Source organism: Chamaea fasciata, unplaced genomic scaffold (genome assembly GCF_029207755.1).
Source record: "Chamaea fasciata isolate MVZ Bird 193981 ecotype frontalis unplaced genomic scaffold, bChaFas1.0.hap1 SCAF_1, whole genome shotgun sequence".
NCBI lineage: Eukaryota > Metazoa > Chordata > Aves > Passeriformes > Sylviidae > Chamaea > Chamaea fasciata.
This window is the reverse complement of record NW_027094086.1, coordinates 86,149,877-86,165,235: the sequence shown is the minus strand read 5'-3', so window position 1 is coordinate 86,165,235 and position 15,359 is coordinate 86,149,877. Positions and strand designations below refer to the sequence as shown.

The 15,359-nt window shown below is 42.9% G+C and overlaps 1 protein-coding gene across 2 annotated transcripts in view; it reads left to right on the top strand.

Annotated features, from left to right (window-relative positions):
• Nucleotides 1-225: 225 nt before the first annotated feature.
• The window catches only part of F13A1 (coagulation factor XIII A chain), a 60,117-nt gene continuing 44,983 nt past the window's right edge, over nt 226-15,359 (top strand). The window contains exons 1-3 of one of the 2 annotated variants that reach the window (XM_066187693.1): nt 226-330; nt 1,261-1,409; nt 7,087-7,275. In XM_066187693.1, the coding sequence (XP_066043790.1) occupies nt 1,274-1,409; nt 7,087-7,275 (325 nt within the window). In that variant the 5' untranslated portion in view covers nt 226-330; nt 1,261-1,273. Of the gene's footprint in view, nt 331-1,255; nt 1,410-7,086; nt 7,276-15,359 lie in introns of both variants that reach the window. The other variant, XM_066187683.1, reaches the window with a different exon arrangement.

The window sequence follows — 15,359 nt, the reverse complement described above, 5'->3', positions numbered from 1 at the left end:
AAGCACTCCTACTTTGTCTGGAAAAGAACTGAAACTTCAATGCCCAAGTTGTTTCCTTAGCACAAACACCCTGAAATATTCCTGGTGAGCAGAGTTGGGGTAAGAAAGGCAGGGAGGGGAGGGAGGAAGAAAAGGCATTCCAGCTGTGGTGGCAGATCCTCCAAGGTGGCGTGGGGGGGACTTGGCAACCCTTTCAGCATTGTCCCATTGCAACAGGAAGGAGGAGGGTATACAGAGGTTACTTAAAAGCCCCTGACTTTTTCCTTGCTTCTATTGCACTGCAGAAATTCTGCAAGGGAGAAGAAAAAAAAAAGACTATCTGAAAAGAAGGTACCATTGATAACTTAAAACACTTCATTTTAGAGCTTACTTCTATTAAATAATTGCTACATTTAAAATTGCTGTTTTCAGGGCTATGGGAAGAAGTCTTCTTCTCAGTCATTAATATTTTCTTAGATGGGTTGCATGGCTTTTTCATTGCTACATGCTTACACTGAAATAGATGTGAAAGCAGTTTTGAGTAGCTCAAAAAGAAGTCTCTGATCAGCCTACATCTAAGATTTCCCTTAAGGACATTAGTGGGAGAGAAATAAGTGGATAAGTGATTTTTCTTTTCCTTTTTTTCCCCTTTACCCTCCTCTCTCTTTCCCCCTCCCCCTCTTTTTCTTAAAAGTGGATTGTCTGGGTGCAGGAGTTAGCCCTGTAGATATTGGGTGTTTGTGTGCATAGGGACAAAAATACAATTCTCTACTTATCATCCACAGACTGTTGTAGGCTGTAATATTTGGCTTGATTGCAGTATGACTTATAATGTCATTTTTATTAGGAAGAGGTAGTGTGTGATGCACTTTCTGAAAATATAATTTGCTATTTTGGATTCAATAATGCTTTTATGGAGGATGAGAGACTGAAAGATTTTCCAGTTCTTTTACCTGAAACTTCCTAATGTTTTTAGTGCCCTGCTTCTCCTAGGCAAATACTTCTGTGTTAGACTTCCCTCTCCTTCTCCCGCCCCCTCCTTCTTCTCTTATTCATGTGTTTTGATGAACAAAAATGCCTTCCAATCCTTAGAGAGCTATACTTATCATTAGACTGATGTTTTCTGCTTCTCAGGTTTTATTTATGTAAGTCTAAAAATGTGTAGCTCACTGGCACCCCACATTGCTTTTGGCTTCTCCCATCTTGCACGTGCCATTCTAGCTCATGTTTACTTTCTTCCTTGCACTCTTTCTTTCATGATATTACAACTTTTTAGTACAGGATATCTGAAGCAATGAGCACCAATGAGGAGAATAAAATTCCTTTGAATGGGAGAAGAGCCATTCCACCAAACTACTCCAATGATGAAGAAAATGAGGTTCCTGAGATGGAAGCCTTTGGATTGATACCTAGAGGATTTAATCCTAGAGGTACAGTGTACAATTAAGCTGTAAATCTATTTTTAAATCTTCCATACTCTTAACACAGGTCTGTGGACTAAATCCAAACCACTTTTTCCTTACATCTTTCCAATTAAGACAGTTTTTCTTGCTACTCATGGGAAAACTTACTGAAACCACCTCTGTGTATGGAAGTGTTAATATGGGTTATGGGTAGGGAAAGTGAGAAGTAAAGAAGCTGAGGGACCAGTTATCAGCTTGAACTGCGGAACTGGTTAAAAAAAAAGGCAAGAATGGGTTTTTCCAGCTTGATCACAATCGCAGAGTCACTTTATGAACCTACTGGCTTCGGGCATGGCTGTTGCAGCATTGGAGTGAAGGGCCAGAAGGAGTCTGTTGTCTTAATGGCCCACTTCATTTATATGGCCTTTAACTGTATGTGAAACTGCTACAAAATGTTGTCTGGCAGGGAAAACTTTTGCTATATGTGTTCAGCTCACTCACAAAAAATAACATGAGATTAAAAGGAATACCCATATCATTATTTATTCTCCTGTGAAAAATGTTTCAATCATTTGGCTGCGGAAATAAAAGAGTATCATGATAGAGAATAGACAAATCAAAGTATGTTCCTATGTCAGCTCTTTGGAGTCAACCAGAAATAAAAAATATGTAAGATCTGGTTTAAAATAAAAGAGGATTAACTTCTGAATGACTCATTAATGAAATGATGTTAAATTTTTTCCTATTTGAATTGAACAGCAGAACTTGTTGAACGTGGCAGCTCAGGGTAGCTGGATGTAATACTACTTAATGCTCATAGGGGACTTTTCATCCAGAGTTGAAGGAGTGCTTAATAAATGTGGACAAGAATTAATTACTGAATTTCACACATTGGGGAACAGGCAAAGAAATTTTAAGTGACAAGTTGCAAAGCATTATTTCTGTAATCCTAATCATGTGCCTTAACCACACTCCCTTCCCCACACACCCTACCCCACCCCCATCTTAATACACACACATTTCTTTTAGAAGTATTTATTCTTTTAAAAATGCCTGAGCAAACCAACTGGCATGTTAAGACTGCAGAAATTTTGCTTGAACCTATTCTGACAACCCTGTAGCTCTGGGGCAAGTATGTGTGTTTAAATTGTCAAATGCAATACAGTGCAGGTCCCAGCTAGACACTGTTTCAAACCCAACATGCTCACAGAAACTGGCGACGTGTAACTGTGGGATACCTTAGAAGGAATGCAGCCTGTAGCTAAAGCCCACCAGGATCAGGAGAAAGATCCCTCTTGCTTCTTGATGTGCTTCACATCAGGCTCTGAATGAAGTGTGGTGCTTGTGGGTGGCAGCCTCCTGCTTTCCAGCAATGCAGTGGAAACTTAGGAATGTTGGGTCAAGTGAGTTGAGGCAGGAGCCCAGCTTGTCCTTAAGGTGATGCTGTTTTTGAGAAAAAAATCCCTTGTCCAAAGTAAGAGTTTGTGTGGCCATTGGGTAAACCTGGCTATGGGACTGATATGGCTGAAAAATAAATCTGTGCAAAACCCCCTCTTTTTGTACAGCTAGATCAGCTCTGGTGTGCAATGCTCTCCAATGCTTCTAGCAAAAATATGCAGGGTGTGACCTGAAGGGTCACCTGAGGAGTCCCTGAAGGGACTGTAGCAGCATCCCTGTTTTGATGCACATCATCTGTGATCTAAGCCTGTGGTACCGGCTGATACAAGTGTAGTCACTGGACATACTCTTTGGGATAGGATGCTTAAGTCACCTGTCAGACCACATTAAAAATTTATTGCCCCATGGAGCTTGACCTGACATTCAGGAGCTGAGCTTGCCCCAGAGCACTCTCAGTGTTGTGCTTGGGGGATAAAATGATTGTCCATGGGCAGAGCAGGAGCAGTGCAGTGTGATGAGGCTCTAGACCTGAGAGCACATCCTGGCAGAGAGCTGCTTGTGATGCCTTCCCCTTCTTCTGCACACCCCTACACTTCTGGGCTGTCCAGAGTTTTCTGCAGTGGTTCCCAGATTTTGTTGCCATAACACACTGAATAAAAGCATCCAAATGCTTTTATCTCTGCTGTTACAACGGAGGTGTTTTCTAGGCTTTGGACACCTGATATAAACATTTAAACACCTGTGTCTTCACCTGTGTCAGATTGTAGTCAACACAGAACCATCCAGTGAGTGGAGGTGAGGGCACAGGTTGTCCGGAGAGTCACTGGACATCAGTTCCATGGTGATCTGTACCCTTCTCTCAGCTCCACTGACTGCAGCAACCAGCCATCAGCTGGCCATAATAGGAAGTTACATACCAGGCTCACATCATTTAGATGCCTAAATTTAACTGAATTCTGCCCTTGATCTGTGCGGTGTAGGAGTCTACAGCTGAGCTAGTCACCCTCGTTTCCCTTGACAGCCAACAGAGAGAAACAGGCATTTTTAGGGTGTGATTCATTTGACCTATTTTAGCTACTACTCTCGGATGAGGTAAGACCTTGTGCTTGCCTAGCTCTCTGCTGACACCCACTTCTACTCCGCTGAATCACAGCCGGGGTGAGCACGGCGGCTGCCGGGGCCGGCTGCGACCCCAGCTCGGTCAGTGGGCGCCGCCTGCTTCTGGAGCCGGCTCGCCTGCGGGAGGAGATGCTCATGAGGGGGACGGAACAGCAAGAAGCCTGTGTCCCCGGCAACATCCCTGTGCCGTGTCCTCTCCCCGGCTCGTCCTGGCCATCTCATCTCACCACAGTATGTCCTGAGTGGGCTCGGTGGGAGGACACAGCCCTGTCACCCCACTCTTCTTTGCAGAGTCCGGTGACTCGCTAGGCATTTGTGCTTCCCCTGCTAGCGGAGCGATGGGCATTTCCTTTGGAAATTCACATTTGGTTTGGGTTTTGGGGTGTTTTTTTTTGTTTGTTTGTTTTTTGGTTTTTGGGTTTTTTTTGTTGTTGTTGTGGTTTTTTTTGGTTTTTTTGGTTTTTTTTAGTAATTCAAAGCCCTTCCTCTCTGGTTGTCTGAGGCAACCTGATGTTTGAAGGTTATTATTTTTATTTGAAAAACTTGTGCTCATTTATTTCCCTGAAAGCTGAACATTACACAAGCTTTAAGAAGGCATCAACCGTTGCCTCTCGTGCAGCAAACCTGCTTGCACTGAACAACAGACCAGGCTACAGGCAAACCCTCAAGTGGACCTGACTTCAAAGGAGGTCTCGATTGGCCACCTGTCCCCCACATATGAGCATCACCTGGAGCTTTCCTTTGGATCACACCCTGGTGCTGGTCTTAGCACATCCCATTACCCTGCACATGTTTTGCTCTTTGTAATTACCATTACTGTAATTAGCACAGGCTCAGCCATGAGTTATCTTCATCTGGCAAGCTTAACGTACATTTTAACACTGAGACCAAAAATGAAATGTGTCTTTTGCAGATGTGTATGGCTGTGTTCTGGCAAGAGCCATGTAAAGTCCTGTGATAAAATGAAGTAAATGCTGAACTTAAAGCCCAGGGTGGCTTAGCTTTTCAGTTTCTTAAAGGGGCTAACATGCAGAGGAAGGATGGGGTCACTATTGCCTTTTATTACAAAACAGGAGATGAAAATAGAACAAACCCTCAGCTCTGTTTTTATGCCTCCTTGGAACGAGGGAGAAGCTGAGGGAGTTTCTTATTGATAGCTTCACTCCTTACAGAACCCCAAAATACACAGCTTTTACATGTAGTGCTTTTGGTCCATATGGGTTAGAAAGATATAAGGGGAGAGATTCTCCCTGTCCCTGCTTTATCCCTGTACAGAAAATTCCTGCCTCGTGTAATTCAGTTGAGAATTTTGTCAGCATTTTTGAGAGTGCATTGGTAGGTTTTGCAAGGAGGGAGGTGAAGACACACCCTACTTCACAGAGGGGCAATGAGAATGATTTCTGAGCAAAATGTTTCATACAGACATCTGTAGCTTCAGCTAGTGCTAATGTCAGTGGGTTTTGACAGAAGTTTTTCCAGAAGCCGGGGGAATTGAGCAGAGAATAACAATAAATTGTCATGGGAATTTAAGCCTGACTAAGGCTTGAACAGAGTATTCTAGCCTTTTTGCAGATTAAGCTTAGCAGGAGTCAGATGGGTTTGGGTTCAGTTATTGGGGGCTTTTCCATGAAAGGTTCCTTATCATGCTGTGTCCTCAGGCATATTCCTTTCCTTGTGTTTCCTAAAGGACACAGATAAGGATCTGAGGGATTATGCGAGCAGGAGTGGGACCTACTCCCATCACCATTACTCCCCTGTCTCCCATTACCTGTTGCCCAGAGCCCAGGCTGGAGCAGGAGAAGGACCATGCTTCCCACCCAGAGGAGATGGTGCCTGCAGGGCTCTGCTGCTTGTCCAGAACTGACAAATTAAATAATTGTGCTGAGCTTCTGTGAAAGGGCCACATTCAGCCCTCAGTGACTTGAACGTCCAACTCATTTACTGAGCACATCATTCTTGCCCACAGTGTGCTTAGTAGAAGGCCAAATTAGCCACCATCACAAGTACACACAGCTCCACCAGCTGCTGTAAATGTGCAGCTCTTTTTGCCAGGCATGAGTTTGGCTCTGTCACTCTAAGTATAAAATGCAGGAATTAGCTTGTTTCTAGCTGTCAGCACCTGGAAAGACAAGCTGAGAGCTGCAAATCTAGCTTTACTCTGCTGTCTCTCTCCTGGTGGTGAGTAGTAATGGTCCTGCTCCTCCTGGCAGAGGTTTCATTAAAAGAACAATGTCCAGTTCATTTTCATGTGGTTTCTCATAGTGTGAGAAGTCTCCCATTGTGCAGATTCATGATGTGGTACAGTCATGTAGCTTGTGGTGACTGCAAGTGCCTGTGGCTATCCCAGTGCCACCCCACACTGGTCATTTACTGAACAAACTACTTCTAGTTTGCTATAACCCTTTAGACAGCCTGAATTTGAAGGGAGCAAAGCTCTGCCTGTGCATGTTATAGATACCTACTGCTGCTTGCCTGTAACTCTATGCTGTAATTATATGCTGTAATGTTATATTTAGTTTTCATAAGAAGACACTAATAGCAGTGGAGGTGTACTGAGAAGCTGAGACAAGACACATGCAGTACACCCAAACCTTATCTAATACAGGCAATCCAAGCTCTCAGCTGAATGCAAGATCATTAACTGTCTCTCAGCTCTCAGTACTGGTAGCGTTTCGCAAACAGTGTATTTAAGTGTCACAAAGACCCTGTGATTTTGCATTTTACAAATGGGGGGCTGCAAGAAGGGAGGAACAGAGCCCCAGCCATCAAAGTCCCACTGACTGCTCTGGTAAACTTGTGACAGCAAAGCCCAGACTTGTGGAAAGCTGTAGGAGCATCCGCATCTTCCCCAGCAGAAGGCCAATGCCAATGGAAAAATGGGTCCAGACTCTCCTTGGGGTCATTCAGCTTCCAACACCTAGCAACCTCCTCTTTCTGTGATTGTTCTCACCATGCACTAGCAGCCTTTTAGCCTCTGTGAAAGTGACAGGAGGACAGAGAAGTGTCTGTCCATAAGTCTCTTCTCAGCCAGGAGCATGTAAGCCCCAGACAGATCCAGCATGTTCCTGTTGCATGGTGTTCCTTCCCTGGAGAAGGGGAAGACAGGGTTTCTAATGATGTTGATGCCAATTCTGACATTTCAGCACACTGACTCCTTCTCCCTCTGCTCATTTATGTGTCTCTGCAGATTACCTGCGTGTTGTGGATATTTATATGTTCAAGGACCCTCACGAGATCAACAAACAGGAGCACCACACTGACAAGTACTACAACCCCAAGCTGATAGTGCGTCGGGGACAGGCTTTCCAAATCCAGATTGACTTCAACCGACCCTACAGGCCAGAGACAGACCAGTTCTGGCTTGAGTTTTTGATGGGTAAGTGCCTGGCAAAGGCTGTGTCTTATCAGTAAAGCAATAGTCTCTCATAAACAGGGAAACAGCAGAACTTAATGGATGGATCTTTTCCTGTTCTGATTGATAAACAATAGAAACAGGCTTAGCCATAGGCAAGGAAGTGTTTTTCTAAACACAGTTTGAATCCTTTCTTGAGAAAATCAGCAGAATTTCGTGTGAGAGAAGAAGCACAATCTGGGGGTTTCTGTTTCATAAGAAGCTGTACTTTTTTGAGCTTTCAGAGTTATATCTGGTTAATGCTTTATGGCTATGCTGAAAGGTAGGCGGAACAGGAAACGTCTTTTGTTAGTGTTTAGGAGATGTAGGGAGGAGGAGTCTGTTGTTTGAGGTAGGAGAAGTGACTGTATGAACTGAGATAGCAAAGTATTGATTGCATAAAGAGAGGAAGTTACACTGGGTGGAAGAATCTTGCAACTTTTCAGCCTGTGTTTACAAAAACTTTGTAACAAGAGATAAAGTTCGGGACTGTAATTTTGGACTAGAAACAGAAACATAGATTCATAGAATCACTAAGGTTGTAAAAGACCTCTAAGATTATCGAGTCTACATGTTAGCCTAGCACTGCCATGTTTACTACCAAACTATGCGCCCATGTAGGGGTGGTGATTCCACCATTTCTCTGGCAGCCTATTCCTGTGCATGGTTACCCTTTCAGTGAAGAGATTTGTGCCAATATCCAATCTAAACCTCCCCTGGTACAACTTGAGCCTATTTCCTCTTGTTCTACTGCTTGTCACCTGGGAGAAGAGACCAACCCCCTCCTTGCTACACCCTCCTTTCAGGCAGTTGTGGAGAGTGATAAGGTCTCCCCTGAGCCTCCTTTTCTCCAGGCTAAACACACCCAGCTCCCTCAGCCACTCCTCATGGGACTTGTGCTGCAGACCCTTCCCCAGCTCTGTTGCTCTTCCCTGGACATGCTCCGGCACCTCAATGTCTTTGTTGTAGTAAGTGGTCCAGAACTGAGCACGTGATTTGAGGTGTGGCTTCACCAGTGCTGAAAGACTTATTCAGGATGATATCAGAGACTTTCTTTATTTATTGCTGAAAGAGAAACAGACCTTTTTTTCCTCTCACTGAGAAGGCTTCATCAGAGACCCAGGTCCTAAGGTACCTGTTGACTCACTGAAGGCACAGGACTCAAGAAGGGCATAACCTCACTAGAAAAGGAGAGAAGCAAAAGGGTTTCCTGCTAAACTCCAAAGATGGCCCCACCAAATTCTGGTCCCTACAACACAACTCTGGGAAACACCCAGCTTCATCTAGATTGATCTGGGAGTTTCTCTGTTAAGATATCAATATTCCCCTTATAAAATCTTTAAAGTAGGTTATAATTGATGTTTTAATTTACTTTCCTGTGAGATGCAGATCTGAAATTTGTAATGCTGAGTCTTTTCCGTCATTGAATTATGATGATATGGCCATTTATTAGATTTGTTGCCTTCTAAAGCTAGATGGGCGTTTATCTCTTAAACATATGTGCAGTGAAAATGTTACTGTCTGCACATTTTTTTTTTCATGGGTCTCTTCTTTCTAATTTAAATTAGCGTTGGGAGGCATGTTATGACAGTCCAGTGAATGATTGGTTGAACAGCCACAAGTGCCTTTAAAAATTTAATATGCATAAATATCATTAGTTCTTTTGGGATTTAATTAAATTCAAGATTGTTCCCTTAATCTTTATATGTTTAAAACAAACAGCTGTATCAAGAAGATGTGGAAAATGGAACATTTGTTTTTTATTGCATTCTGTGCAGTTTGCATTTGTTTTAATCAGATGTTCTATATTGGAAGAAAGAAATTACCACTTCTTTTGACATTGCACAGTCCGCTTAAGGGAGCACATTCACTTATTTTTCTGTTGCTCTTTCCTAACACATCCATCCACAGCTGAATCTCTAAGTATAGATAAAAATGCTCTCATCATCAGCCATGGTAGGAATGGGGTTAATACAGCCTGAGCCAGGGGAGTCTCTGCAATAAACACAGTTCTGAATGATTCCCTTTGGAGCTAGCCCTGAGTGTGGGGTGGTAATCCCCTCCCTCTTCTTCACTGTTGCTGTCCTTCCTGTGAAATGGGTGTCCATGTGTGGCGGCTGACAATTGGCTGCAAATACAAGATAGTGTTCAGTGCTATTGCCCTCCCCTGTTTTTTCTTTACCTCTGTGAACACCACTGCCCTCTTGTTGCAAGGACTTTAGCTCACAGAGATTCAAATGGCAGGTGTTCAAGCTACTCTTTTGGGAACTGGTCAACACTCAGCACTCTGCAAATGTTTCTCTTTATGAACATGTGGTGAAAATGCAGTGTACTTGTTCTCAGAGGCTAGCAACAGGAAGCAAAACAAAAACAGTCCACAACAGAGAAGGAGAATTCAGAAATTATATGCTTGACTCTTGCTACTTCTCCTTTTAGTATCAAGTCCAATGTTTAATGCTGAGAAGAGAAAGGAAAATTTTCTTACTTAGGAAAACAACTGGCTGTTGAATGTCTCAGTGTGGTGCTCTCAAACCTTTTGTCCAAGGAAGATGTGGCCATTTTCACACAGTTTTTTTTCCATTTGTCTTCCTGAAGAGCAGGCTCTCATCTCTCCTACTGCCTGAACAGCAGAACCCAGTCCAAAACTCTTGCCCAGGCTGCCTGTGAGCAAGGGAAAGAGGCAGACACCTCCAAGCAGAGTTTAGCCCTGCTGCCTTGAAATGGGATGAACTCTCTTCTGGATGTTTTTTCTTCCTTTATTGACTCTCTCTCACAGACCAGACCTGGACTTTAAGAACACTGAAGGCAGGGAAGGAGAATCCTGCCCTTTGGTACTGTCAGGCAGAAGCTGTCCCTAGGGAGTGGCTCAGACAACAGCCCTGCAGCAGAGGCAGCTGGAGCTCAGAGAAACTTTTTATGCTGAAATGAGTATATCTCCTAGGAATGTGCTGAGTTTGGGAGATTAAAGTGATGGACACATGGAAATATTGGCAGGCTGTTGTTAGATGACCTTTCCAAGGAGCACTCTGTGTGCCTGAGCAGTAGATTTCAAATAGTGCAGCAGAACTGTTGAATAAAATAACCTAGGTTGGAGGGGCTTCTGGAGGTCTCATCTCCAGCCCTTGGTCAAAGCAGGTCCAGCTTCTCCATCATCTCTGAGTCTTTCCCTATGAGCAGGTTCTGAGTATCTCCAAGAGCGTGGGTATTTCCCCAAACAATGTAGACCAGGTTGTCCTGAACTACAGAATATTTTAAGTGGTTCAAGGTTGTATTCTCATAAGGTACAAAGTTACTCTATAGGGATGGAGGGCCTTGGCTCCCAAGGAATTCAGCTGGAGCTGGGAAAACTTGAAGTCTTCTTTTGCAAGGCTGTGCCTGCAGTGTGGGCTGTTTATACAACAGTGCCTATGTAGCTATTCAGAAGTTATTAGTTCCCAGCTCTGAGAAAGTTCCAAAACTTGATATTAATCCATCACAGAATTTTTATCTATTAAAGACTAATTTTGATCCTGAAAAATGTGACAATTGTAATGGATTGATCCTGTGGGTGTGCAGAGAACTATTCTATTTCCGTTATTCCCCAAAATTTGCTTTCCTTTCTCTTTTTCTTTTTCACTCCTATTTTTTCTTCTTCTGCATCATTAAAAAGATGATTAATGGCGCAAGTAAATCAAGTAGAGACTGCTTAATCCTTCTAATTGATAATGAATCAAGAGTACCTGGGACAAATACTTCTTCTGTCATGTGAAACTGGATCTCAAACACTCGGAGAACAATCTTTAATTACAATCCTTTTTAATCCACAGTCCATTTAAACACCATTTTCACAGAATTAATGGGTTAAATTGTATAAACAAATATATATATGTGTGTGTATTCACATATATATATGAATATATAAATAATTCACCCCAATCTCTTGAAAGTCATTTTTACAGTCATTCTTCTGTGATAGTTCCTTATGACTGAAGTTGTTCTGGCTTTAACAGACTGTTTTTTGTAGAGTCATCCCTGATGAAATTGAATGAAATGCTAGCATACGAATTATTATAATGCAGTTTTGCACATAATCCTTCATTAAATTAGGACCATAGTTGTCTGCCAAAGTATGGAACACAATGAATGTGCCAAAAATCCACATGAAAAAATATTCACTTATAAAGAGTAATTAGATGTAATTCCAGTTCTTGTGCTGGACCTCAGCCCTGCCTCAGGACCTATGGTTTGAGAGCTGCTCCATCACCACATATTTCCCTCATTTCTGCCTACTTCTTGGCTTTTACAAGAGGAGAGGTGAGCACCACCACTTGGGTGAGACTTGTTTTATTGGTCTGGGGTTGTGGTGAAAAAGCCACAAGAGAACTGTAGATATTGTGCTTTCATCTCGTTTCCCACAGTGGGATTAATACAAGTTTATGTCCTGGTTTAGGGCAAATTTGGGAGGAAACCTCCGAATAAGGTTTCTCTGGAGAGAAAACCCTAATGGCCCCTCCCCCAATCCAGTCTGGGGAAAAGAACTTCCTAGGAGAAAAGTGGAAAAAACTATTTATTTGACAAAAAAAATGCCCACAAGCACAAGGAATGAATAATATGAAACAATCAAACCTCTCGTTGCTCTGAAGAGAGATAGCAAAACTGAGAGAAGTCCTTGCCAGGAGTTAGCTCAGCTCCCTCAGTCTCTTATCAGTCCCAGTCCCTTCGGTGTTGGACAATGCCAAGGTTCGGGCCGGGTGGGCCACGGGCACAAGATCCTGGTCCTCCTCTGAGTTTTTCAGTCCAGAGCAGATTTAAACAGTCCCAAGAAAAAAGGAAAGAAAAAAACAGTCCAGGAAGCTTCTTTGCCTCAGCTAGCTAAACTAACTAAAAGCAAGAAAAACCTCTCTCTGGCTGCTGTTCATGCATCTGATGAACACACAGTCCCAAGGAAGAAGAAAAAAAAATGCAGAGGAGTGAACACTGTTTTTCAAGACAAACTGCGCGCTTCTTCTTTCCCTGCTTCACTCTCAGAACCAGTCTTAAAGCTACAGAACACAACATATAGCACACAGAGAACAGATGATTTGGCATAAAAGCATCATAGTCACCCTAGGACAGCTTGTTTGGAGCCTCAGTGAACCCAGAGGAGCCAATGGACTCCTTCACCCATCTTGATCTCTTCTGACTCCTGCCTTTGTGGTGATGGGGATATTTTGTATTACTTTTCGTTTTCCCACAATGCAAGGTTTAGCCTGGCTGAGCATAGCTCTCACCCCTGGGACAGCCAGTTTGGTGTGAGTGCTGCAAAGTTTCCACTGCCACTGCTGCACCGGCAGGTATTTCTCTGAAAAGCATATGTATGATGAGATGGGCTTATACAGCCTTCAGTCTTGCTTTTAGTAGTAGTTTCCAGTATGTGACTGTAAATCCTTGAGGGGTTGATGAGTTTATATGGTGCATCCTGACTCTAATGATGTATTTCCCCACATCCTCATAAATTGCTGTCTATTTGTGTTTTCCTTAAATGGCTTCATAAATCCATATATATTGGTCTAGCTCTAAATGTTATTATGAACGTTTTTTTCATTGATGCACTTCTGGAATGACCATAAATTCCAGTCCCCCAGGCTACTATCACCTTTCCACACGTGTGCATGTGTGGACACCCATACACCCCTCCATATGCTCTCCTTAGGCTTCTATAAATCATTGGCTTCTGGCCTGAGATCAGAGGAGAGACTTACTGCTCCTTTTTCCACAGTCTTCCCAAGCCAGTTCCAGAGGGACAGTCATAAACACGTCTAAAAAGCTAAGAACATAAAGATGTTAGACCTGATCCCGTATGGCTTATTTAGGTGACACCAAATTCCCACTTATAGTCAGAGGGATATCTGAATTCAACTAAATAACCAGAGGTCCACTTCAGAGTACACACACCAGAATCAGTGGAGCTCTTCATACTGTCCTACAGTGTCTGTGGCCTTTCCCTGTTTTCACAGCAGAGTTGGGCCAGGAATGATTCCAGGATTACTGTGGTTTTGATGATCTGGTCAGGCAGTAATTCTGCCTCAGTGGGGAGTATTGCTACCTCTGCTGTTACCTGTCCTCCTCAGCAGCTCTGGGGCAGGGCAGGTTGTAGCCAGAGGTGCTGGAACATAAGATGTCCCCCAGCACTAGGGGTGGGATGTCGAGCTGAGTTCTGACTCTGGGTAAAAGTTGCTCTTTGGAAAACTGTGGATCTTCATGTTTTAGGAGGTTTCTTGGCACTATCAAGAGAACTTACCAGTCTAGAGGACACACTGTATTGGTAGGTAACTCAGCACTGTGAGTTTATTAGATCCTTATTTCACAAAGAAGTACAAAAATTTGAGCAGAGATAGAGAAACACCTGATGGTCTAAACTTGGAGTCTCATTTTGTGACAGAAAAAATAATTTATTAGCAGTGGAACATATTTCTTAGAGATTGACTCACAGCAGGCAAGAGATCTGTTTGCCAGCTCTTAGCAGAAACCAAACATCTCCACTTTCTGAGCAAAGGCATTGGAGAATATTTTTCCTCCCCTCTGGAATTCCCAGCTGGGCCCCAGAGGAGCAGAGAGGAGGGAGTCCCTTGAGGTGGTCTATGAATGCAGTATTAAATGCAAAGCAATCTTTATTAGGCTGACTTTTGCACTGCTGCAACAGCATCAAGTGGCACATAAAATCTGGCTGTATATTTTAGTTGTTTTACTAGCAAAGGTGTGTGGCTCTGATGTGTGTTTTACAATTGTAAAGTACTAGAAACATTCACTGCTGGGACAGAGTGGCCAGATGTTAAGGATTCATAACTGGGGCCATGAGCACAACTTCTTTCAAGATATGTGCATTTACTCCATTTCCAAGTTTGTATATAGCACTTCTGAAGGCAATGGCATTTGAGGGTGAGAGGAACCCAGATGAGATGTTAGAAATTTAGGGACTTCTGTTTTAGTAAAAAATTGGTTTTCTCTTCTTCTTCTTGCTTTCTTTGATTGTTTGGAATTTTATTGGAGCACCTCTCCTGTTTCTTTCTAATTTGTTTTACTCTGTGATTTGTGTCAAAAATCCCATATGCTAACACCCATCTCCAAGGCTGCTTGCTATCAAAAAACTTGCCTCTGCTACACTCTACAGCCGCTCTACTGGTGACTTCCAGCTCAAACTTATTTATCAACATATCACAGTTATTATACTTCCATGGATGGTGTTGAAATAGATTTTTTATCCTTTATATGAAAGAGTGTATCTAGATAAAACAAATTAACTTATAGGAAAATTGTTAATTACTGTATGTAATATATATTCCAAAAGGAGACTACTCACTTGACTTCTTGAAAAGCCAATCTTCCAAGGAGAGTTCCTAAAAAGACAAAGACTACTGAGATTCAGCTTTGTTCACCTCCTTCTCTTCTGAAGTATCCCACTTCCATCAGGAAGGAAATGTCCTGTGAAGCTCACTAGATCTCCAGTCTCTCTGCTACCAAACTTTTTCTCCTTGTTGCTGGAAGTAAAGCTCAGTTGTGTAGGACCTATCCAAAAGCACCTGCTGTTTCCTCCAGTGTCTGTGCCAGCAGCACAGCACTAATTCAGGCATAGTGTTTACAAGCTGTTTAATGCATACACACACACAGAGAACAGTGTGCATGTCCACTGGAGATCAAGGGGAAAACTAAACTACATGTAGTCAGGAGCTTCCAGAGACAGGATAGAGAAGGAGAAGGAACAGAAAAATCTAAGCAAGCCCTGGTTCTTGTTAGTCACTTGTAAAGAACAGCAGCAGAGTTGGATAACTGGAGGAGGACCTCTCATGTTTTGACAGCTGAACTCACTGTACCTATCTCTCACCCTCTCTCTGTTGCTGTAAATCCCTCTGGAGTGGCAGCTTTACCCAGACTTTAACACAGCTTGCCTCCATGCCTGATGGGCCCAGACCTGACATGCTAGGGAGGAAAGGCATATGTTGAAAATAACTCACTTTGAATGCATGTGTGTGGCCACAGTTCTGTGTTTTAGATGGGTCATTATTTTGCTACTACATAAATAGATTTTGGCAAGTTTTAACAAATGCTGCAGT